Here is a 24,806-nt window from a genome sequence, read left to right as displayed (position 1 = left end):
TGGGGGAGTGTGTGACATTGATCCACATTCAGTCCATCACTTGTTGTTTTTTGCAATTGCCGCCCTAAGTGCGCTGGGGATGCCCAGACGTGGGTCCCAGGCACTCCACACCACTTGGAGTCAAGCTAGCCGGGCTGAAGAGAGGTGTTACCTCGAAACCGGTCCGGTCCTCGGATGCTTGATTCCGTTCTGGGAAAGATATGGCTGTTGTAGTTCGGACTGGACTGTTCCCATGGGGCAACAGGGTCAGAGCTGATTTGCATAAAGCCATTATCTGACCCAGGGTGGTGTGGAGTGCAAAAAAACGATGGATTTGGGCCCAGATCTTTTGACTGGGGGAGTGTGTGACATTGATCCACATTCAGTCCATCACTTGTTGTTTTTTGTAAATGCAGTCTGGAGGCCTGGATTCAATTGTTCCATAGTACCTTGTTGATAGACTTCGACCAGCATCACTGACCGTTAGGCAGTGTATCTTGCATGTAAGCTCATTCATGATCTTTTATTGATTGTTTCTACAAATTTGGTCGCCACACCAATCAACAATTTTGTTCATAATTGTATATAGATTCACAGTGATTAATGCACTATTTAACTTTCAGTATTGTATATCTTTAGTATTTTCTGTCTAGATTTATCTACTTCTGTACACAACCAGGTTGTAATGAAATGTTGTTTTTCACAGTGTTCTTTAGGGTCATCACTCTTAATGCACAATAATGAAGTCCTGATGATGGTCTTATGAAATCATTCCCAAAGACCGAAACGTCGACTACAAAGTCTAATTCTGCCTGATTTTCATCTATCATCATTGATTTTCATTTATCTTGTTGATTTGAAATCATTGTATTAACATTTCTTAGCAGTATTGACTTTTTGGAGATTTATAGTAGGAGTATATATGATGCTCCTCATTTATCCCAAATGCATTTTCTAGTACCCTTTTTACTCACTGTAAAGAAAATAATAATTTTTTGACTAAAAACCCTGTTTTTTGTATTTATTTGTATTGTTAGTGTGGTAACAATATTGGCTTTGTTCTAATTTCAATTCAAACTCAGCCACCAATGGATATTAGTGTGGGTAATTGATTCATTCACTTCCTACTGTGGCTCAAATTCACAATTTTCAAACAAAATCCATTGCTGGCATACTCTTTTGAATACATTCCTTGCGCAAGCCCGCAAGGGTTTATTGGGTTGCTCACCCATTTCAGACATCTTTTAGCAGCACAGCAATTATTCCTCCTAATAGAGCACTTCTCACGTCGAGAAGTGTACTGAAGGGGTAGGGTCAGAAGCCCAGTTCTCATACCCAGTCGTGCCTTTGTAGTGGGGATGACTTCAAAGAGACGATTTGTAGTGCATACACAATATCTCACTCTGCAGTACTGGCTCATGACTCACTCCAGGGGAAACAGGACACAGCCTATTCAGGTGCAAGTATCAGTTTATTCCTCCCTTCCTGTCCAGGTTAAGCCATCAGGTTAAGCCATCAGGATATGCATTGCCACTCAGTCACACCTAAGCTCCTTTTGAGTGTGGCTGTCTAGAGGTCACCCACCCCAAATGTGTATTGGAGACAGGATGCAGGCACTAAGTGCCAAGAGCAGAACCATGCCATCTTTCTAAAAGTGGCATTTTTAAGAGGGCATTGATACATTTGACTTTACCAGTAAAGAGGCTTCACCATTACCATTTCAATGATATGAATCATGGCAGATCTACTCCTTCTCAATCAGGAAGTGTAATAAGGAATTCCTAATGTTAACCTATTAGAGGGGTAGGCCTCATAGCAGTGAAACATGAATTTGGGTGTTTTTCACTACCAGAACATGCAAAACATAAAAGTACATGTCCTACTTTTTGATGACACATACTGTCCTATGGGCTACCTAAGGCCTAATTTAGGGGTGACTTATATGTAATAAAAGGGAGGGTTGAGGCTTGGCAAGATATTTTAAATGGCAAGTGGACATGGCAGTGTAAACTGCATTCACAGGCTTTGCAGTATCATGCCTGAGACATGTTTAAAGTGTCAGCTCTATTGATGACACAATCAGTGCTGCAGTCCCACTATAATCACCTAATTTACTGGCACTGGGCACGTGTAGTACACTCTACTAGGGACTTATCTGTAAATTAAATATGCCAGTTGTGGATTAGTTAAACAAACCATGTTTGAGGAAGAGAGCACATGCATTTTAGCACTGCACTGGTGAGCAGTAGTAAAGTGATCAGAGTCCTAAGGCCAACAAAAATAATTCAGTATATTTGGAAGCCAGCAGGCCAAAAGTTTGGGAGAAGGCCACACTAAGGGGATTCCTATAAATGCAGCTGCCCATGTACTTGGTTAAAAAAAGATGTCAGCGATGAGTGCAGGGTGACATCCAGATCCTCTTTAGATTCTTGAAAGGGGTAGCACAGATATTGTCTTCCCTCTGCGTTATAGAAGCTTCTAGCTTTAAATAGAAACTTGGGCAACTGCATCTGTTGGAATCCCCTTTGGGGGTCCTTTCTTGAACTGAGTATTTCCTACACGCTGAGCTATGCATGATCCATTTTAGGACTCCACCTAGGCTTGGAGGGGTTTTACTTCCACAACTGATTTTAGGCTGTCTTGGACTCAGGTTGTTCACCCTTGTAGAATCCTGGCGGAGATCTGCTGTGATGTTCTACAATAAACACATACCCACAAGGTTGAAAGTTGACGATAACATTGGTGACCCATGTTCATGGCCAACAAGCCTAGAGAATGGGCCAATAATAGCACAGACTATATGAAGTTCAGCTTTTGACATTTGAAAAAACTGAAATTTTTACACTGTATTTTTTGTCTTTTATTATATTATTGCCATCTTTGGTTTTTTGATAGCTTTGTTGCTAGACTCACGTGTCTACACTGTGCCACGTTGCCACTAAGTAACTCTTTTACGTTTTTGTAATTTTTGTGTAAGAGCCATATATATGAGACTTATCTTCTCTAATAACTATGTATACTCGGATGCATGACTGTGAAAATACTACGTTACTGCATTCTCTGGCGTGTTGTATCTAATCATTAGTAGATTATGTGTAAGCCTGATGTCCATTGACACATGTTTAGACTTGTACATCTTTTTTGGATACTTTGTTGGCCCCTATTTATATGTATCTTATTGAAGCACCAGTATCACACAAAGAAATTGTGTCTCCCAACAGAACTCTGTAGTTTTATATAATTGTATACCCAGGTCTGTGGGGCACACGGCAATCCTATTATTATTAATGGCATTTGGAATAGCTAAGCATGAAAAAAATATTCTTTACCATTTAGAAACAGTCTTTTGAGAAAACAATCAACGAGGAAATACAGATTTGCTTGACACACGTAATACACAGAATGGCACGATTCTGGCTTCTGTGTAAATTTAAGCAAAGTTTAATGTGTATCAATTTTAAAGGTAAATAACATTGAAATATTATTTTATATGGTATTTTAAATGTTTAAAGGACCAATACTAAAATAAATATTATTGATATTATATCTATTTACCCACGTTTTCTCAGGTACCACCAAGCACTGTCAATACTTCCACCATTGCATCCATATTGGTTGTTTATATCGCAAGAAATCAGATTTTGTGGAGAAAGATTTTCTTTAAAGATTCCATTGGAGTGGATTGCAATTCGATCTGCGGCAACACCTGTTTTTGAAAAAACGCATGTTAAAGATTATATTGAATTTAATGTGATTGCTACTTGAATCACATACACTGTCAAAGTGATCAATGAATATTTCATACAGGGCTTAATTACAGGGTACCTCAAGCACACTAAATCTTGGTGTTGAAGAAAATGACTAAAGACCCCCAAGAGCTAATGAATCACTTCCTGGTGTATTATCCCCTTTGGCACACAACACCATACAGTCCACATTCACAATACAGCTCCATGACCATACATTAGGCAATAAATGGAATTCAGTCTGCTCAGTGTTACAGAATATGTCTGAACCAATTTCAGAGAAGATTTAGTGTCATTTGACTCATGACAGCCCAAAGCTCAGAATCTACATGACCAGACAATGGTTAATAATCAAGTAGGTCATTAGATTTCCCTAGGTTGTCTCAGAAACAGCCATGCTATGATCATAGACATCATATCATACCAGAGGAGTCAATGCTGTAGCCACACCAACACCTTTTTGTTCAAACAAATCACCTACTTTTTCTTGTAAGTATAATATTGATTTACACACCTTTTTAACATCTATATATGCCAGAATTGAACTTGTAAATATACATAAATAACACACTGGTAGACATCAACAAAATAACCACGTTCATGGAAATTATGTATTTGTGATGAGTGCTAACGCAAACTCATTGCTGCTGCTGGCCTGTCTGGGAGCTCACTTTTTTCCCCAAGGCCTTAGACACTTTGCGAAACCTCATGTCATTAATAACGAATTTGAAATAATGAAAAATGTTTGAGAATGGTTAAATCTGAACATCTCAATCTTGCAAAAGATCACAACTATTGCAAAGAAAACAAATGTGTGGATGAGTCAATAAATGTGATCCAGAAACTTCAAGGGACTGTAAATCAAGTTACCAGGCCAGCCCTGAAACTAGTACTATATAGGCCTTGAAAGAGCTCCACTGGTACACAGTGAAGCAATTAACTAAATTCAACATACTTCATTGTCTACAAAGCCTTTGTTCAGAGGAAACGTTTGTAGAGAAAATTTGTTAACTTTTAGGCGCAATGAAATTCTAACCCATAACAAAATGTCATGCAGTGTTTAGTCTGCTCAACGAATCTAAATAGAACAGGAAATAGCTTAGATGAAAACCATCAGAACCAGAGTTCCTCAACAAGAGAATACCTGGAATTTTCATCTGAGCCACGTACCCATCCTGCAATCTGTCAAGGGAACCCACAAGGTGAATCTATATGACGCACATCGAATCTTACTTGGAAACCTTCACATATGTGAGTACAGAACAGTATGCACCAATCTAGAACAGGACTCCAAAAAACCTGTGTTGGCTTGGAACAATTAAAAAACATTTCTGAGGCAGTCAAGGGTGTAACACAGACCTTTGCAGCTGCTGCTGTGCAGGAAAGCCCCCTCAACCCTTTAATCCCCCATTCCTTCAGGGAGCACTCATTCAACCCAAGGTCAACGAATATCTGTGAGATATAGGAGACTCATTACAATTTGTAGGGGGAGGCTATCCATTGGCATTATGCCACTGGAGGCAAGGAACAACATATCATCTACCCTAATATAATGTGCAAATAAAGAGGCTCTCATGGACACTCTTTTTTGGAAAAGGAGCCTTTTTAGTTTGCTATATTCTATTGGCATTCATAAATAAATACATTCAAACAAAAATAAATATATAAATAAAGAAACGGCAAAGATTATTTTTGCTATTTTGTACTTACTTTTGAGATGAAACATGATTGTTGAGAAGTTAGCATAGGCTAAGATCCAAGAAACATAGGGGCAGATGTATTAACTTTTGGTGAAAATCAATGCAGCAACCAATGTTGAGCCACCACCTTGCATCAAAGGGTGTGAGAAGGACAGGTCCATATCCACTAAGAAATTACTGTTTTTCAACACATGTGCTGGTGCACTCTAGGTTACCAGGTGGCAACACACAGGTGTCTTCTGTCAAAAAGAGGTTTTTTACCAGAACTGACCCATTCCATTACAAACACCTATATCTTAATAGTTTCCCACTTTCAATGTGTGCTGTAAAGAGCAACACATCTGCAATGCAAGATACATTTGGAGTCATTTAAAACTTGCCTCACTATTGCACCTGCCTCAAAGAGGTGTAATTTGTTGGCTTAAATCCTTGTCTACAAATGTTAGTAGATAGACATTTGTATAACAAACCATGAGTGGTTGCATTTGAACACCCGTGTATCACATAGTACACCACCTGACATAAACCGGAGCTAAGTAGTGCATAGTTCAACACTTTGCGCTGGAATTGAGATACCTTTGTGATGCAAACTTATTTCAAAGTGTAGGTAAATGTGGCACATAATGTTCAGCAGAATAATTATGATTCTCATATACAAAACATCATTAAAGTTAATACAGCCGTTGAAGCTGAAGAAAGGTAAAGGTGTGTAAGCTCCAAAGATTTAAACTCAAAGCCCACACGTGAAATCTTTGAGTGTTAGGTAGCGACATTATCACCTTTTCCACAGTACTGCTCAGGTATTTTATTTTCCAAGTTTCCAACATTAAAACATCTTGTTGGTGTTTCTGTGTTATTGCCTCACATATGTACACTCTCTGAAAGCTAAATAGAATGAGGAGCAGAGAGGTCCACTTGGCAAAGATCAGCCACGACCTACAGGGAAATATGCTTGAGAACCTGCTCAAGCTATTTCCACAGGGTAATGAAATCCCTGTGAGTGCTGCTTACAGATATTGCCCATTATTGCTTCTCTGTCTTGAAGAGTTGGTATTTGTATTGGTTATTCACTTCTATGATCACAATCTTTGAGACATTTAGGGCCCAATTCACAATGGCAAAGTTAAAGTGTGCAGTCTCCACACTTGTGGTGAAGTCTCAGTACTCGTGGCCGAACCTCAGCACTCAGGGCCGAATTTCCATGGTGCACTCTTTGCACTGCATGTGTTATTTTACAAATAATCAGTTGAAATGAATGTGCTCCTACAGAAAAGTTACAAGTTGGTCCAACCTGTTTCAGGTATTTGCCAGATTGGTTCAGGTGGTTGGTACCAGTCCTACTCTGGCTCAATGTTAGGATTTTTCAAAGTCCCAAAACTTTACAGAGACAGTTCCCTTTTTCTTCAGCTTTTCAACTAAGGCTCACAAACTCCATGGACGGCTCTTAGGACTTTAGAACTTGATCCAGCAATTGCCTTGACCTGGCACCAGTGCAGTTCTGTTGCGAATGACCAGCTGGGAATTAAGGATAAAGTGTGTTTTCAGCTTTTGGGGTACCTTTAGCCACACTTTTTTTTTCTTATGTACAAGGTAGAGGAAATCGATCCTTCAGATCACCTCTCAGATTACAGCACAAGGGGTGCAGTCCACTTATGATCTTCTGCAGGTCCAGATAGTTAACTGAGCAGGGTTCCTTGAGGTTCCACACATAACGGTAGCACTGGCTAGTAGGCGGGGGTGACTCTTAGCTCCTACCTACCCAATGAGATACACTTCCCCAGGGATAACAACACTACCCACTATTCCAGTAAATCTTCTTAGCCCTACTCAAAACTATCCCACAGTGACACTCCTAAAATCCACGGTAGAGGAATTCTTCCTCCTTAGTGCAGAGCCTTTGTGTCTACCCAGAGGTGTGGCCATTGAAATGAGCAATCCCCTCCCCTGAGTCCAATCTAATCTGCCTTTTAAGGTAGCCTCCCTCCCATTGGGTTCGGAGCTAACCTGGCTAGTGTGGGCCTGAGGAACAAATGAAGGATTGCCTTCCTTCATTTCTCACTTTACATCTCCTTGTGAAAGACCAAGTATCACCTTGGTTTCTTCCAAGTTAATGAAGTTCCTGAGCTCACAACAATTGCCCTTTCCAGGCCATTGTCTCTGCTGTGGGAGCAGTTTTCACATGTCAGGGAGCACAGACAGGTCAGCTGTCCAAGCCTAATGCTAAAGACTAACTGGGGGTCAGGCAGGAAGAGTATCGTTTCCAACATATTTAATGAAAATCTTACTTCAGCAATTAATTGTTTGTTTAATAAATAAGAAAAAATATCTGAATGACCATTCTAGCAATATATTGTCAAACTTCACACAGTGTATAATCTATATGTTTGCATTTTCCTGGATGAAGCAACAGCCACACCAGTGAAAAAAGCTATTGGGGGCTTGTCACTGGAGGAGCAAATATCATGCAACGTACCTTGTGGGCAACAAGGTGTACTTAGGGGTGGCTTTATTAATATTTAAAAGCAGTTTCCCACTTTTCATAATGAGTTATTTTGACAGGTTTCCAACAGGTATTTAGGTTGCTGCAGTCAGGCTACAAATGGTAGCCCTCAACCTATGTTTTACTGGCCAAGGCTATGGATGGCACAAAAGGAGCTACAGTTTATAGGTGCCATTTAACTTTGAGACCTTGGGTGTATTTCCAACACCATATACTAAGGAACTATAGAAATATGCTAATCGAAGGTCGCCCAATTTAACCATGTTTAAAGGAGGAGCACAGGCACTTTAATCCTGTTTAGCAGGGGTGAAGGGCATCTAGTTCTAAGTTCATCAAACCAGATAGGGCAACATTTGGGTGGTAATAATGCCAAAGATTGTCAATTGCCTACACAGTGGATCCTTTAATATAGTATTCAAGGGCTACGCACTAGGGACCTGATTTAGAGTTTGGCTATTATATGTAATGGTAATTATAAAAATGTGGATGAAATTATAGTCACATTTCTGATGGTATATTCCGGCATCAAACTTCAAATCAGGCCTGAGGATTGAAATATGTTATTTAGTTTGTGACTACTCTAGTGGATCGGGATACTAAATGAGAACTGTCATCCTGGTTTAGGACTTTAAAATGAGGTTACAGTTATTGTAGATTAGGTGGAAGGGGCACTCTATGAAGACCACTTCTATAACAGCCACCAGAAACCACAGGTGAGGAGAGGGAGGATGCAACTATAGGAACCAGAGCTTATGAACTATATGCTACTAAAAAGGAAACCTATGTGATGTGAGCAATGTGGTAAGGCTCAATAGAAGCTAAATGTACCATACGATAAAGAATTATCACTTACAAAACACAGTGTCCTCTGCTCATAATACAGTAATGTATGTTTAAAAAAGTCTAAGAACTGTCTTCACTAAAGTAAACTTTATTAACGCTATGTTAAAAAAAAAGCAATAAGAACCGAAAATTAGTAACCTATGGTTACCTACACAACAAACCATAAATCACATCCATGCATTGCACAGCTCATTACTGCAAACATGACATTGCTGATCAAATCTGTAATGGCATCATCCATGACAGCACCAAGGAAATCTCACATCACTGATGAGATTACCTATCCTTTGGCGCCCCACTAAGCTGGCTAAAGAGGATATGCCAGAGTGCTGCACTGATAACACCTGGACACATACACATTTTAGACAAAAACTAAGTGGGTTGATGCATTCTGTTATGATATCTTCTTGCGTAAACTATTTAGACATAAAAACTGGACTATTCTACATATAACTTCTTCCTTTAGATGTTTTCTGTATTCAAATAAGTGTTTTAGGTGGCTTTCTAACCTAGTACTGTAATCTCCTTACCACTGTATTATCGAAAACCAGAGTACTGTTACAGTCTGACTCTATCGTTAACCGCTGTGAATTACCTGAACAGCAAGAGTGTGGTGAGAATGCCTGAATAATGTCTTTGTGAGTTCATCATATTTACATAGCGGACTCCTCAAACACTAATGTATGACAGATTGACAGATATTATTAGCTGGTGTGCAGTAACATTAAGCTTAATACTACTCATTACTTTTCTTTGAAGGCATCCTGTTTTAAGCATTGCTTTAAGAATTCAAGATATGTAATTAACGGCCAAGTGTTTTCTTTATATTGTTCCTTAAATTTACCTTAGTACTGTCTTGAAAAAAAAAGATTTACAATCCTACCTTATAACTTCCACAATAATACTTCAGCACATTTTGTACATTTCATGGGTGAACTATCGGATTTCATGGGTGAACTATCGAATAGCATATAGAAAATGGTGTATGTCAGTTACTTTTATTACCAAGATTATTGCGCACCTCTGTGCTTTTTTCAAAAGTCAAAGTTAGGTTGTTTAAACAAAAATCAGAGTTAGGTTGTTAAATCAAGTCTCTCTTGGGTCTCTTTGTGCAGCCATAAAAACTGTGGCCAGATGTACAAATTTAATTACTGTTCACAAACCCTGCAATTTGATAAATCATAGCTTTTACAACTAGTAAATGTGTATTTCAAATGTACTTCATTTGGTGACAGATTCCTTAATTGCTAATTGGGTTCATTAAAGCACACTGAACCAGTATTTTGAAGGGGCATGTTTAGGCCATCCTTATGATATGTATTAATGTTTTGTAACCAATTTCCAGTTGCAAAACATTAATAATTTACTGGCTGTTGAAAAAAAGTGGGTGTACATTTGCATATGGGACTGATCAAAATAAAAAAATGTTTATGTGTAGAGAGATGTTCATGGAACAACTGCCTGCTATTATAAACAGTTTTCAAAATAGTTTTAGTTTTTTCTTAATGCAGCACATTTTCCTTTAAGAAAAACAAGCTCCATTTAAAAAAGAAAGATTGTTTTATTTGAAGCAATAAAAGCAGTCACAGACATGGTGGTCTGCAGACCCCAGCAGCCACCATCCTTGTCATGGAAACTAATTGTACTAGGTCACAATTTGTGACCTATCTTATTATTATACATGAAGTAGGTGGGAGTGCAACTCACTATGATTCAGACTTTTAACAAATCTTTACTGGTTGCAAAAATACTTGCCACAAATTGTTACCATTATTTGGTAACCGGTAAATAGAACATCCGGCCCTATTCATTTTCTTTTCAGCACAGACAGGTCTGTGCATGTTGCAAACCTGGCATCCCTATCCCTTTTCAGGCTCAAGATATAATGAAAAATGTAGAGGCTTTTTTATTATTCAACTAATATGGTTAATACTTAGTTGAATTTCTCAAACAGGCAATTATAAATCATATATCTCATACTGTTAACCATTGCAACATTACAATGAATGTATTGAGTCTGGCAATGCTAATTATGTATGTTTTTTTCTTGGGTATGTAGTCGCTACAATTAATTATGTAATATTAGTGCAGAGTGCTAAATTGTGGCACAACCATTGTTTGTGGTGCATTGTTAATTTGGTGGCAAATATCAAATGCAGGATTACATGAAGAGTACCAAAACTATATATTTTTCAATTTGTTAATACTTGAGATATCTATTAGTGCAAGCCAGACATCCCTTGCCCGGACTTGCTGGCTTGAAAAATCCTTTGAACATTATTTTTTTCTGAATTTCAACATTTGTTTTCCAAATCATGGCAACTTCTCCTGACTCACTTGCTCGTGAATATATATTTGTCGAGCCTTCACCTCATGTGGATGGATTTTCTGTGAGTTTGGTGTAAGCACAGGCAACAACACGGGTGAAGTGTATACAAAGGAATACTCTGTAAGAAGAGTTGATGTCTCCCTAACAGCATATGATTCCACCAGTTGTTTTAAGAGTTGATTACCTATCCTGACGTGCCTAGAAGCCATCATTCCTGCTAGCAGAGGCAACGATCTTGCCAATATATAATACACAGGGGAGCCAAGAGGGAATACAGGTAACACTGGGAAGGCCCACCACTCAACTAAATTCAATACACAAATCCCAGTCCCCGAGAGATGGTTAATGTTAATTTGTTAGGCATGAGAATCTACTAAATCGGAGATATATTATTAACATCCGAAATAACCCCCTCTATATCCGTGGTGAGGTATAATACCTCTAATGCCTATCCATCCATATCACAACTATTTTTGTGAACTGTAAAATAGGAGGTTCAGGGCGAAGTTCAACTCGACACAGCCAATGATGTCTGCCTACTATGACAATACATCCACCCACACATAAGTGAAAATTAATCAGACAGAAAAATGTGTGGTGAAAAGGAAGGCACCTCACGGGCGAACAACCCTCGGGAGACTTGGCAGATGTTACCAATTCTATGCCCCTTTCTCATCATCGGTTGCCATTCCTTTTCAAAAAGAAAATAACGTCCAAAAGCAAAAAAGTGCAAAATAAGGTGCTAAATATGACCAACCAAACACAGTGGAACGACTGAACAACAACGCACACAACAGCAAGGAACTCTTCAACATCGTTAAAGAGCTCTCCAACCCCAACGCCGGAAACACTGACATCACCCCATCTCAAGACCTCTGCAACTCCCTCGCCTCCTACTTCCACAACAAGATTGCTGACATTCACAACAGCTTCAGCGCACAACCAACGCTCCCCACGACCGCACCTACGCCCCCCACCACCACCCTCCGAGCCTGGACCCCTATCAGCACCGAAGACACCATCCGCACGATGAACACCATCCACTCCGGATCTCCAACCGACCCCTGTCCTCACCACGTCTTCAACAAGGCCGACGCTGTCATCGCACCCCACCTGCGGGACATCATCAACACCTCCTTCGACACAGCCACCTTCCCTGAGAGTTGGAAGCACGCCGAACTCAGCGCCCTACTGAAGAAACCATCAGCAGACCCCACCGAACTCAAAAACTACCGCCCCATCTCGCTCCTCCCGTTTCCGGCCAAAGTCATCGAGAAGACCGTCAACAAGCAGCTGGCCGCCTTCCTCGAGACGAATGGATCCCTCGACCTCTCGCAGTCTGGCTTCCGGGCCAACCACAGCACCGAGACCGCCCTCATCGCTGCCACCGATGACATCCGAGCCCTGCTCGACAACGGAGAAACAGCGGCCCTCATCCTCCTGGACCTCTCCGCGGCATTCGACACTGTCTGCCACCGCACCCTAGTGCAGCGCCTCAGCAACGTCGGAATCCAGGAGAAGGCACTGGAGTGGATCATCTCCTTCCTCACCGGAAGGACACAGAAAGTCCGCCTTCCCCCGTTCAGATCAGAAGCCACCGAAGTCATCTGCGGCGTTCTTCAGGGCTCCTCGCTCAGCCCCACCCTCTTCAATGTCTACATGAGCCCCCTTGCGGCCATCGCATGCCAACACAACCTCAACATCATCTCATACGCCGACGACACTCAGCTGATCCTCTCCCTCACGAACGACCCCGCCACCACCAGAGCCAACCTACGCGAAGGGATGACAGACGTAGCCGAGTGGATGACGACCAGCCGCCTGAAACTGAACTCAGACAAGACGGAAGTTCTCATCCTGAGCTCCTCACCCTCCACCTGGGACGACTCCTGTTGGCCCCCGGCACTGGGCAGCGCACCCAAACCGACAGATCACGCACGCAACCTGGGCTTCATCCTGGACTCCTCCCTCTCCATGACCAGACAAGTCAACGCCGTCTCCTCGTCTTGCTTCAATATCCTGCGCATGCTATGCAAGATCTTCCGGTGGATCCCCACCGAGACCAGGAAGACGGTCACCCAGGCCCTCGTCACCAGCTGACTGGACTACGGCAATGCCCTCTACGCCGGAACCACCGCCAAGCTCCAGAAGAGACTCCAGCGGATCCAGAACGCCTCAGCAAGACTCATCCTCGACATCCCCCGACACAGCCACATCTCCGGACACCTGAGAGACCTGCACTGGCTCCCGGTCAACAAGAGAATCACCTTCCGCCTCCTCACCCACGCTCACAAAGCCCTACACAACCAAGGCCCAAGATACCTCAACAGCCGCCTCAACTTCTACACGCCCACCCGCCAGCTTCGATCATCCAGCCACGCCCTCGCCGCCGTCCCCCGTATCCGAAGAGCCACAACAGGAGGAAGGTCCTTCTCCTACCTGGCCGCCAAGACGTGGAACTCCCTCCCGACCCACCTCCGCCTGACCCAAGACCACCTCGCCTTCAGGAAGCAGCTCAAGACCTGGCTGTTCGAGCAGTAGCGGACCCCCCATCCCCAGCACCTTGAGACCCTCCGGGTGAGTAGTGCGCTATATAAATGTGATTGATTGAGTGATTAAAATCAACAGCCACACCAATTATACATCTTTATTAATAAATCTGGTGTATGCTGGTGAAGTAAAAAGGCTGGTAGCTTACTGTCGCATACCACTACCTGTAACCGACATGTTTCACTGCCTTATCTGTTTTCTGGCATATTCATCAGGGTTCTATAGTCGGTCACCGCACCAATTCAGGACATCTTTATTTTGGAAACTGTCGAGTTGAAACAAAGCCCAATTTAAAAGAACACTCACAACGACCTTCTCCTCGCATGCATCACAATGTTTTAAGTGCTAGAATGTAATACAAATGCACCCTTACCCTCAACCAGCCACATCTTCTCATACCAGCTGGCGGGGGGTAACTCAGCCCTAGTGTAGATTGTTGTATCAATCTGCAAGGTAATTCAACCGTAATTAGGCACGTATCTTTATTAGTCATAACAACTTATAACCAATCGTCCCCTCAAATGATGTTGGACATGATTGTTACACACTGGCTGTGTCTGTACCCATCTATCTCCATTTATAGCATATGATCTCCATGTGGGTTTCCAACAACGGATATAGATATCTTTTTACACAACCATTGTACAAGCACGACATGGGGCATAGAATTGGTAACATCTGCCAAGTTCCCCGAGGGTTGTTCGCCCGTGAGGTGCCTTCCTTTTCACCACACATTTTTCTGTCTGATTAATTTTCACTTATGTGTGGGTGGATGTATTGTCATAGTAGGCAGACATCATTGGCTGTGTCGAGTTGAACTTCGCCCTGAACCTCCTATTTTACAGTTCACAAAAATAGTTGTGATATGGATGGATAGGCATTAGAGATATTATACCTCACCACAGATATAGAGGGGGTTATTTCGGATGTTAATAATATATCTCCGATTTAGTAGATTCTCATGCCTAACAAATTAACATTAACCATCTCTCGGGGACTGGGATTTGTGTATTGAACGATCTTGCCAACCCTGCAGGAGAAGTGAATTTCCAGATAGAGGGAGGTGAAGCTTTCTATGGTGTGGTGGGTCTGAAGAAGAGAAGAACTGTCAATTCTGATCTGGGTGCCCTGGTGTTGGAGGTCCCTAGGCTCAGCAATGAGATAACTGTCAGGATTCATAAAGCATCTGAGCCCTATCTGTGATATTGCATTACCTGATATGCTGAGCCCGATCTTAGAGGTTGTGGCATGACCGGGTTCGCTGACATTGAATTACAAATCCCCTGTGTGCTCCAAAGTAGCTCACCTGTACCCAGTCACAGCATGATCTAGAGCTGCTGTATGACCCGAGACATCGGAAAACTTGAAGCCGTCCATCAATAAGTAAGGCCTGTGAGACGCTTCACCATCTACTCGAGCTCAGCCATGCATGGCTGCACTGATACAGACCCAAACAAGCACTGTGAGGTTAGTCCGAGCACCTTCTGGACCAGCCATGAGAAGATCCTGCTCTCCCTTGAGCAGACATCCCTGACTACACAACGTCACCCAGACATGCCATCCGAGGAGGTTGGCTCACAGAGAGTGTCAGCAAGAGGGCATAGGAGGTGCCATTCAGCTACCCAAGAAGTGCAAGCCCAATCAAGGACAGAGATGGGTACCAGTGAGCTGAGTTAAACAGACTGTTCACTAACGCAAGTCATCTGCACTGAGACTATTCACGCTAGTACCAGACTCTGAGAGGGAACCACCTGGACTGTGAGGTGGGAATAGGGTCAATAGCAGAATGAGGCCCCACCTACTCTAGTGCTAGGACACTCATTTCCATTGTGTACATTTTTTTACGTGTAGTATTTAGTTCCGCTGTATATTAAGTACGTTTCTTCTTGAAAGTCAAGCACCAGATTAAACAAACATTGTGTTGTAATTATCCCTGTAAGTACTGGTGATGCATTCAAGAGAATGTGAGGTACATCATCAGAACTCAGTGACTGTTGTACTGGGCGACCGTTATGTGATCTTTTGCCTGTGCGTGTCCTCTGGTGGTTGCCAATAAAAGAGTTGTTCATGTTACCTGAAGTGGTTGATATCTTATTTTAATACATTTATTGTAGTAATGTGTGTTTCTGGACTACTAGGTTTGACCAGCCCCAAACTACATCCCTGAGAAGTCTATAAATGCTTCCATTTCTCCCGCAGGGTCAGAGAAAACTTGCTTGTATGGAAACCTATGAAAACCACACATTTTTTGTTTTCAACAATTCTTTATTAGCATGTTGTTCCAGCAACAAGCATATAATATGCAGAAAAATGCAAACATTAATGATGGTCTATGCTCATCTACATACGCACAACATGTAACACTTCTCTCCTATCATAGTAGTACGGAGTGGTTCGTACATGCAACAGGACACCAGTTTTAGTTTACAAAACCTTCATGCTGTGAAAATCACGAACATATGATATATATCCAGGCACCTCCCCATCCCATGCAAGGGTTTAACATCCCGTTTAAACGTATTGCATTAGTGCTGCGTGTGTGCATAAAACCATCGAGGCCGTAGACCTGAAGTGCTAGGCAAGAGATACACTTCCACAAGGCAATCATCTATCAGGCCCTCAGCCCTGGGTGTGGGGGGAGGGTACATGCAGGGGATTTGACACACAAAACCCCATCACCACAATAACAGGACACTACCATCCGTTTGTCTTGGTGTACCGCATGAAGGTTTGAAAGATAAGGGCGTGTGTAGCTAAATATGCAGGCTTTCACTCAGTGGTGTTTCTGTAATTATCTTACAAAAATGTATCCATATCAAGGCGTACTTACCTATTTGATCTCTGAGGTGCTATATAATTCGCTCATAGTATGCAATCATGTGCATATACATCTGAAGTGTAGCATATTGATTCGTTTTCCATAGTCACAGTATGCAAAGCTTTGCCACTGCTGCTACTGTTGTGCACCCTCTCTTTCCATGATATAGGAGTTCTGATTAGTCAGTAGTATGCAGAATGCAGCTTGTCTCATTAGATGGACTGAAACGTGCATCTCAGCCCTCACTGCGTTGCTGTCCAAAAGGGAGCAAGGGATACACATTTCCATGGAATTTGAATGATATCACTACTGAAGTTAGGGCCTCTCCACCATGATGCACATTGCAATACCCCCGTCACAGGCATTCTATGAGGGGACCAGTGCCACACATGTAGAACTTGGAAATAACTCAGTTTAAGACGGACCTCTCTCTTAGTGCTTTATAGGGGTGTAGCATAGAATCCGCCAAATAGTCATAGTCTATTTTGAGGCAGTTCGACCACCAACAGCCCAGTTCATTCAAGGTGGGTATCGAATGAGAAATATCTGTTAAAAGGTTATAGATGATGGCAGTGGCGCCTCACCGAGGGAGTGCTGCGGGCGGTGGGGCAGGGCGGGGAAGGGGCAGGGTGGGGGGGGGTAGGGGAGTCCGACATAATACGGACAGGAGTTAGGTAATTAAATAAATAAAACAATTCACCTGTGCGCGCTGCATCGCCAACTAAGCGATGTAGCGCGTGCTAGGTGAATAGTTTTATTTATTTAATTACTTACCTAACTCCTGTCCGTCGCACTCCACTCCCCCCCCACGCCTCTCCCCCACCGAGCCGCCACTGGATGATGGGCACCAAATCCTTAAATGTACCCGATTTTAAAACGTATTGTAGTATGGTGGAGTCCATCAGGGTAGGTACATGAGGTAATAGTGAGCTACTCACTGTCTCAGTCTTTGAAAGACCCAGAACATGTGTTGGCGTAAGTGATGGGCCTCTTGCAGTCCAGCAAAGGTTTTAAATCTACCATCTAGGAACATAGGATCCACCGATTTGACCCCCTTTGCCACAAGCCTTCTCTAAATTGGTTCCTCACCGGCAATAACAAAGTTGTGGTTGCACAGGGGCTCGTCCGTGTGCAAAGTGCGGCACTCTTTCACTATGGTATCACCTTTACGCCTAGTCTGCAGAGTTACATGTATGATTGGGTTGAAGGAGAGCTTCCTCTGTTTGACTGCTGAGTACAGTGGATATAGGCAATCTGCATCCCACCCCAAGGACCTCTCTATTTAGACCCAGTGTGGCTTGTCAAGAGTATCGTGCCCCTACCTCAGTGCATTGCAACTAACAGACACTTCTGTTTGTATGTTGGGTGACCTCTGTACTTGCTCCGGCTCCCTCAATGTTGAACAGCAGTTGACTCTGTTATGCAGGTTTCTATGTTTCCATTGCACTGGTGTCCACTGTTCAGATTGTTGCCAGCACCAAACGGGCTGGCTTACACTCACCCCACACAAACATTCAGCACAGGCGTCGCTGTACATGTGGCCCTGCCTATAAAGGGGCTGGGCGTACTTGCCTGTAGTCAGTTCGACATGATATCTGCGTGTGTCCCTGTGGTCTTGTTGTATACATGAGGGCCCTACCACATTACTATGTGCTTGTGTACAGCGGATGCAACCATGTCACCGCAGGCAGTGGTTTGGAGCTTGGAAATATAGCTTTGTCGATAACTACTCAATTCGTAAGGGGAGTGGACTGGGCCATCATACGCAGAGCCAACGCGGGTCTGTGACTGATGTTTGTGTGCCTATGGGCTTGGTTATGTACTGGGTAAGTGCATCTGCATGTGTCAATGGCAGTGTGGGTCTCCTCTGTGGGGTGCAAGTAGTCCATGAAGGATAATGAACACCCACATCTGTGATCTAGTTTGCCTTCCATGGGTTTGGACCTAACCCGCACCTATTGGTGTTCTGACACCTGGCATTGGGGTGCCATGTGTGGCTCGGTGAAGTGTTGTAAGCCAACCGTGTTTGCGGGTGCTTGTTGCTGTGTGGTCTGTTGCAGTGTCTGTGTTTTCCTCTGCATAGCTTAGCTGCCCTGGTAGTGGGTTGTGCGGGATGTCCATGGGCTGTTGTAGGGCATCGGGGTCGAAGGTGTGGTAGTCCTCTCCGGCATCACTGATGTGTGTCTTCTCTGCTCTGCTTGAGGTGTAGTGTGTCCCTCTGCAATGTGAAGGGGAGATGCATGGTGACATTGTGTTGACATGTATGTTGGCGCATTGTTCTTGTTTACATGCAGACTGTTAGACAATGTACATTGTGACTGTTTGGGAGGTGCAGGATCTGGATGCTGGACCCTGTACATTTGGACTACATGACGGATGCGAGGTTGTATGCATACATTTCCATTTCACAGTTTCCAGCTCTCTCATATGTAGTAGGCCTGTTTCTGCGTGTTTGCATTCCCAGTTGTGTCCTCTGTGATGCAGAGTCGTGTTTGTGCATTGTACCATATTGTCGTCAATGTGGGTGTGCTGTTCTTGCTATGTGTGTGTGCTGGAGTGTGCTAAGGGGAATATGGACATGGTCATGGGTCATTGTGGGTGTGCAGTGTGCTACACCTCGTTGTTCATGTGTGCCATTGTGCCCATCTCCCTCCGTCCCCCCAGTCCCTGGTCGTTACTCACCCTGTTGATGTTGTGTCAGGTCCTCACGAACTGTGTCCGCACTCCCGACTCCTTGCACCATCTCCACACTGATGACTGTGGCCTCCATTTCCTCCAGCTCCTCCTTCGGCACAGGACTCCCGCCTCCTGTTGCCGTTGCTGCCTTCCTGTTGGCAGCGGCTTTGTGCCTGATTTAGATTTTCACATCACGCCAGCATCTCCTGGCCTCCTCCATAGGCCTCCTCGACACTCCGACTGCATTTCCGGTAGTCTAATTGTGGGCCAGTTGATGGTAGTGTTCCATCACCTCAGTGATGCTGATCTGGTTTTCCTGTTGACTACACCCCCGTCTTCCTCTCCCTCGTCTCCCTGGCCTTTCCCGACCCCGTTGTTCCTTGCTGGCGGTCTGTGGGGATTGTGGGGTTCGCGTCTGCCTCTGCGCTCGGCTAGGGTGCAACCATGTTGCTACGCACTTTGGATTGTTTCTTGTGTGTTTTATTTGTAGCTTTTAAAGTGCATTTTCCCGCCAGTCGCGTGGAATTGGCAAGCCTATCACTGGTTTTCGCTGCTTTTCGTACTGTGATTGTCCTAATCGCAGGATTTTTTCACTTGGCGTTTCGCATTTTTGTGGCGTGGCATTGATTTTTACGCTGACATTTGACGCATTATCTGGGGACTATCGCATTGTACCACCGTGTTGAAAATGCTTCATTAACACAGCATAATTTTCCCGCAATAGACTGCGATGTTGGAAGTGCCGTTAAGTTATTTTTGCAATGGTTATCACAAGTTCTTGAGAATATGCCCCTGCAACTTTGTTGCTTGCATTACTAAATAAGCTAATAGCAACCAATACATGTTGGCACCACATAACATAAAAAATCCATATGACTTGGAAGAATAGCTTAACCTGCATGGAGTAAGGCACCCTGTTTCAACCACTGTGCCTTTTTTATGGACAAAAAATCTCCCTTCCTCAAGGATTCACTGGACCATGGTTAAGGTGTTAACATTGACAAGTTGTGCTTGCGTGGAGCTTGATGATGGAGCTGTTGCACATTCCATAATGAGCCATTTGAAAGTTTTTTTAATTGAAGGCAATAAACAAAATATTTTTTAACAAAGTTTTAAGACAACACCTAAGGACTTTTTCATCTCTGCAAAATGTATGGTGATTGTGCTAGGCCATTGATGAAGCTGGTGTTTGAACTAATGTTTAAGTGTGTGCCCATTACCACTACCTTCATTATCACTGCAGTAATCATTTTAGATATTTGACTGCATTGTGGACCAGTGATGCGCAGAGAATTGTAGTTTACAGAAGTTTAGAACTCAGTTAACTTGGAATACGGACAGAAATGAAAAATGCCTACATTAGTTGAGGGTATTTCTCAGACAGGGCAGGAAGACCTATGTCCCCTTGATAAAGCCTCTCAAATTAAAGTACATATTGCTTTCTCCCAGTCTGACTGGGTGCCACCTCACCCTCCATATGGTTTAAACTTTCCTTTAAGCTGCAGGATGGGATTTCATGATCATAATAGCCAATTAAGAGTAAGTCAAATCATTTACAAGGGGGCTGTCATAAGGAATCTCATTACTAATGATACATTTTTGGGCAAACAATCTCTGCTTGAAATTGGGTCTCTCCTTGGCAGAGGTATGCACCCTGTCCAACTAGAGACCACAATCCTGCTCAGGGTAAGTCCAAACACTATCCTAAATTATCCTGTGCTCACTCTCTGGTAGCTTGGCACAGAGCAGGCAGGCTTAACTTATAAGGCAATGCATTAAGTATGTGTGCAATAACTCATACGGTAACACAGTAAAAATCATCACAAAAAGACTCCACAACAGTTTATAAAAATACAGAATATTTATATGAGAAAATTAAGACCAAAATGACAAAAAATTCAAAATGTAGAAGTGTGAAATATTGAATGTTGAAGAAATGAATCCGTAAAAAGCTTAGAAGCAAGTAGCACTAAAAAAGTTATTTTAGATCACGCTGGACCGGGCTAAAAGTCAAAGTTCTGTCGTAATTTGGCAGTACCTGAGTTAGCGTTAAGCTCAGCTACACGAACATTTCTGTTAACTTGAGTAAACGTGCGGGGGGCCATTTTGTGTTCGGTGGCTTCCATTTTGTATGAACATGCGGCCTCGTGGTCAGCGTGCCCTTTCGTCCTTCCTTCATGCCAATGAACCTTTACCCTGCCCAGCAACAGGCTATTTTTAGTAATGGTTAGTCTCGCGCATGCGTACATCTGATCTTTGGACTAGAGAGTGGTCACTCCTTAGGAATGTTCCTCCCAACTGACCAGTGGTATTAAACCCCTCCCACATGTTGGCTGTGTTCCAAAAATGCCCATATATGTACCTAAAACTGTTCTAATGTATACCACCTACCTTTTTATTGCTGTTAAACTGTATAAAAGAGGTCGCGCACCGATGTTCGGTGTGATACTTCTTGCATTGCCGAAGGGTGCTGTAGGAATGTACTACCACCCCATGGGGTCCTAATAAACTTGTCTCTTTGCATTTTCAGTTTCCGTGCCAACTTCTGTTTTATGGTGTCCGAGTGTTTCTGCAAGTATGTAGACCTGATAGAACCCAATACCACAATTGGCGACCACGAAGGGACTCATCGGCGACTCGGATGCCCGAAGGAGAGGTCACGACGAAGGATTGGAAACTCGCTATGGACGCGTACGCTGCCACTGAGTGACCCGAGTCTTGGTACCCACGGTGTTTTTCCTTTCCTTCTGATCTGACCTTCCAGGTGGCGCCGGTCCCCGACTGAGATTCTGATCGTTTGGCTTGTCGTGTAGTGCCTGTTTTGGCTGATTCGGCTACGGAACTTGGCAGTTGGAATCTGGACATTTTCGAAGATATTTGGTAAGCTTATGTTTGGTAAGGTAGCCTATTGACACTTACTGTGGCTTTTTGAATTTGAATTTGAATTTGTATGAGTTAGCTAACGTTTGGACCTATGATTTGAATTATATGTGGAGTGCACCTCACATAGGCAGGCATGTAGGGATATTTCTCTGCTTTTGAATTTGTTTGAACGGCACATTGTGCATAAGTACCCTTAAGTGCCATTTTATGTAATATCGCGTTTTTTCCGTGAAATTTTGAACATGCCTGTCCTCAGCACACTCCGAGGAATGTGCTGCTTTGGAAATGGTACCACTTATCGATTAAATGAATCTCAGCCGGCTCCCCCAGAGGGGACTCCTAATCGCGAAATGTACATTAAATTTGGCCTTCCTCCCATAATGTATAGCACGTTATGGCACAAATACACTAAACCTGATCGTGAGTTGCAATGGCCACTACATGGGTCATTCGACTTGCGAAAAGTCCAGTATGTAGAACAGTGTTTGTGTCAGCGCAGGTCTAGGCAGGATATGTGTGATTGTGTGCGTATGTGGGAGAAAGCGGTGCGTGAACGAATGAAGCGTGCAGAACCCTTGACGGACAAAGAGCAGCGAAAGGCTGCTCGGGATAAAGCTTTACAGCTACAGGAGAAGGAATTGCAGGAACAGAAAGAGAAAGAGAGTCGAGAACGTAACTTGCAGGTTAATGGTCAGTTTCCTATTAGACGTCCTCTTTATCCTGTCCTTACTAATGAATTAGATGATTTTTCATTGTTAGATCGTTGCCCGCCTCCGTATGTTCAGCCTACGGCTCCGGATGAGGACTTGGACGAGGATAGCCAGGATAAACAGCGTACCAGGTTACATACCGAACGCATGACGGAATTACGTTCGATTGCTCGTAAACTTAACAGTGATATTATAACTGTGTCAGGGGTTAATGATCTTATGAATCAGTGGTCTGACAAGGAACGGTTGTATTTTTTAAATCATTTTACAGATGAAGTTGTTGAGCGGTTTAAAAAACACTCTCCTGAGTTGGAACCTAAAGATATATCAGTTGGTCGTGAGACTTTTCGTAAAGGTATTTTTGGTCTTTCAGATGCAGACGAATTCTTCCGGCGGTTGGTTCAGTTACGAGATGAGGCGACACGATTGCGAGTGGCGAACAAGACATCAGAGCAATCAGCGTCTGGATCGAAGGAAAATACCCGAGTGTGCCCTATTTATGGATCAGATAAGAGTGTTGCAATTAATGTTTTGCCTATGCGGGAAGCTGCACCTTTGTATGTCCCTCCAAGAGGGGATGGTACGGATGAGGATAAGACGTCTAAGGATTCAAAGGGCTATTTTATATATAATTGGGTTTATACGCCATGGAATAGAGCAGATGTTATGGCACTTAAGAATGCTTTGCCTGACCCCCGTAAAAATCCAGCAGCTTTCTATGAAGGTGTGGAGGGTGCTATTTCTTCGTGTATTATGACGTTAGTTGATATTGATCTTTTCTTTGGGCTGATATTGCCTCCTGATATGTGGAGGATGATTCGTAAGTTTGACGATCGAACGATATTAGGTGCAGATTGGAAGGACATAGTGAGAGCTGATTCAGATAGGGAACCTGCATGTAAACCGTGTCAGTTGATTTTAGATTTGCCAACAGCTATCTTGAATAAATTAAAAACGCTTGTCCCTCCTAAGAAAATAAATTGGACAGTGTTAGCGTCGTGTAAGCAGAAGCCATACGAATCGGTTTCTGATTTCTTTTCACGTTTTGAGGAAGCATTCCATGATTACAGTGGTCAATCATTAACAGAGGACACGGGCAGGCACTTATTCGTAGATAAGTATGTGGCTAATCTCCTACCGGAGATTGCAAAATGATTAAAGGCTAGTGAAAGTTCATGGACCACAGCAACGCCTGCCTCCTTATTAACTATGGCTCAGTATTATGAACGTCAGGAACTAGAGGCTAAAGAAAGTAGTGATAAGAAAGCGAAGGACTTAAAGACGAAAGTGATGTTGGCACAGGTTTGTGCTACGCAATCGAGAGGGAACGATAGGGGTAGACGAGGATCGTACGTTACGTCTCCCCCTCGTTCCGACATTTCTGAGGATCAGTGTGCATACTGTAAGCAGTTTGGACATTGGCTCGCAGATTGTCCGGTACTTCGTGAACAGCGTAGTCAGAGGGGTCGAGGAAGTGGAAGGTCACGGAATAGTTATTCAGGACCAAGAGGTGGAGCGAATGATCGTGGTAGGTTTGAAGAGAGGGGCCGTGGTCAGGTTGAACATAATACTTTTGATCAACGGAATCAGTATCAGATAGCTGAAGGAGAGTATACTGAGTCTCAGGATAATAATTATGCATAGGATTGCGTAGGATGGGGTGTGGAATCGGTTGAAGTACCAGTCGATCAAAGGGGTCCATATATATCAGCACATGTTTTGGGTTCTACTGATCAGTTTCTGGTCGACACAGGAGCTACTCGAAGTGCTCTGTCTAAACACTTGGTTCCAAGGGCTCCCCTGTCTGGCGAAACGATTACAGCAATAGGGTTCGATGGAACACCTTCACTAAGCCCATTGTCTCAACCCCTTACATTTCATGTTGATAAATTCACTGCCCCATGTCCGTTTTTATTATCTCCAAATACACCAGATAATATTATGGGACTTGATATGCTAAAGCATTTTCGTGCAACAATACGCCGTGCCCCTGAAGGGGTGCGGGTCATTTTGAATGAAAACTACCCAGAAATTGAGAGATCGTGCCTCATGCAAGAGGCCGACGCATTAGC

The 24,806-nt window shown here is 43.2% G+C and overlaps 1 protein-coding gene across 2 annotated transcripts in view; it reads right to left on the bottom strand.

Annotated features, from left to right (window-relative positions):
• TINAG (tubulointerstitial nephritis antigen) overlaps positions 1-24,806 on the bottom strand; it is a 1,388,447-nt gene that overhangs the window by 451,393 nt on the left and 912,248 nt on the right. Inside the window, exons 5-6 of one of the 2 annotated variants that reach the window (XM_078647966.1) lie at positions 14,021-14,093; positions 3,535-3,685 (exon numbers count right to left, since the gene is read on the bottom strand). In XM_078647966.1, coding sequence (XP_078504092.1) covers positions 3,535-3,685; positions 14,021-14,093 — 224 coding nt within the window. The remainder of the gene's footprint in view (positions 1-3,534; positions 3,686-14,020; positions 14,094-24,806) is intronic. The other variant, XM_078647965.1, reaches the window with a different exon arrangement.

Source organism: Lissotriton helveticus, chromosome 6 (assembly GCF_964261635.1).
Source record: "Lissotriton helveticus chromosome 6, aLisHel1.1, whole genome shotgun sequence".
Taxonomy (NCBI): domain Eukaryota; kingdom Metazoa; phylum Chordata; class Amphibia; order Caudata; family Salamandridae; genus Lissotriton; species Lissotriton helveticus.
This window is presented reverse-complemented; position numbering and strand designations above follow the sequence as displayed.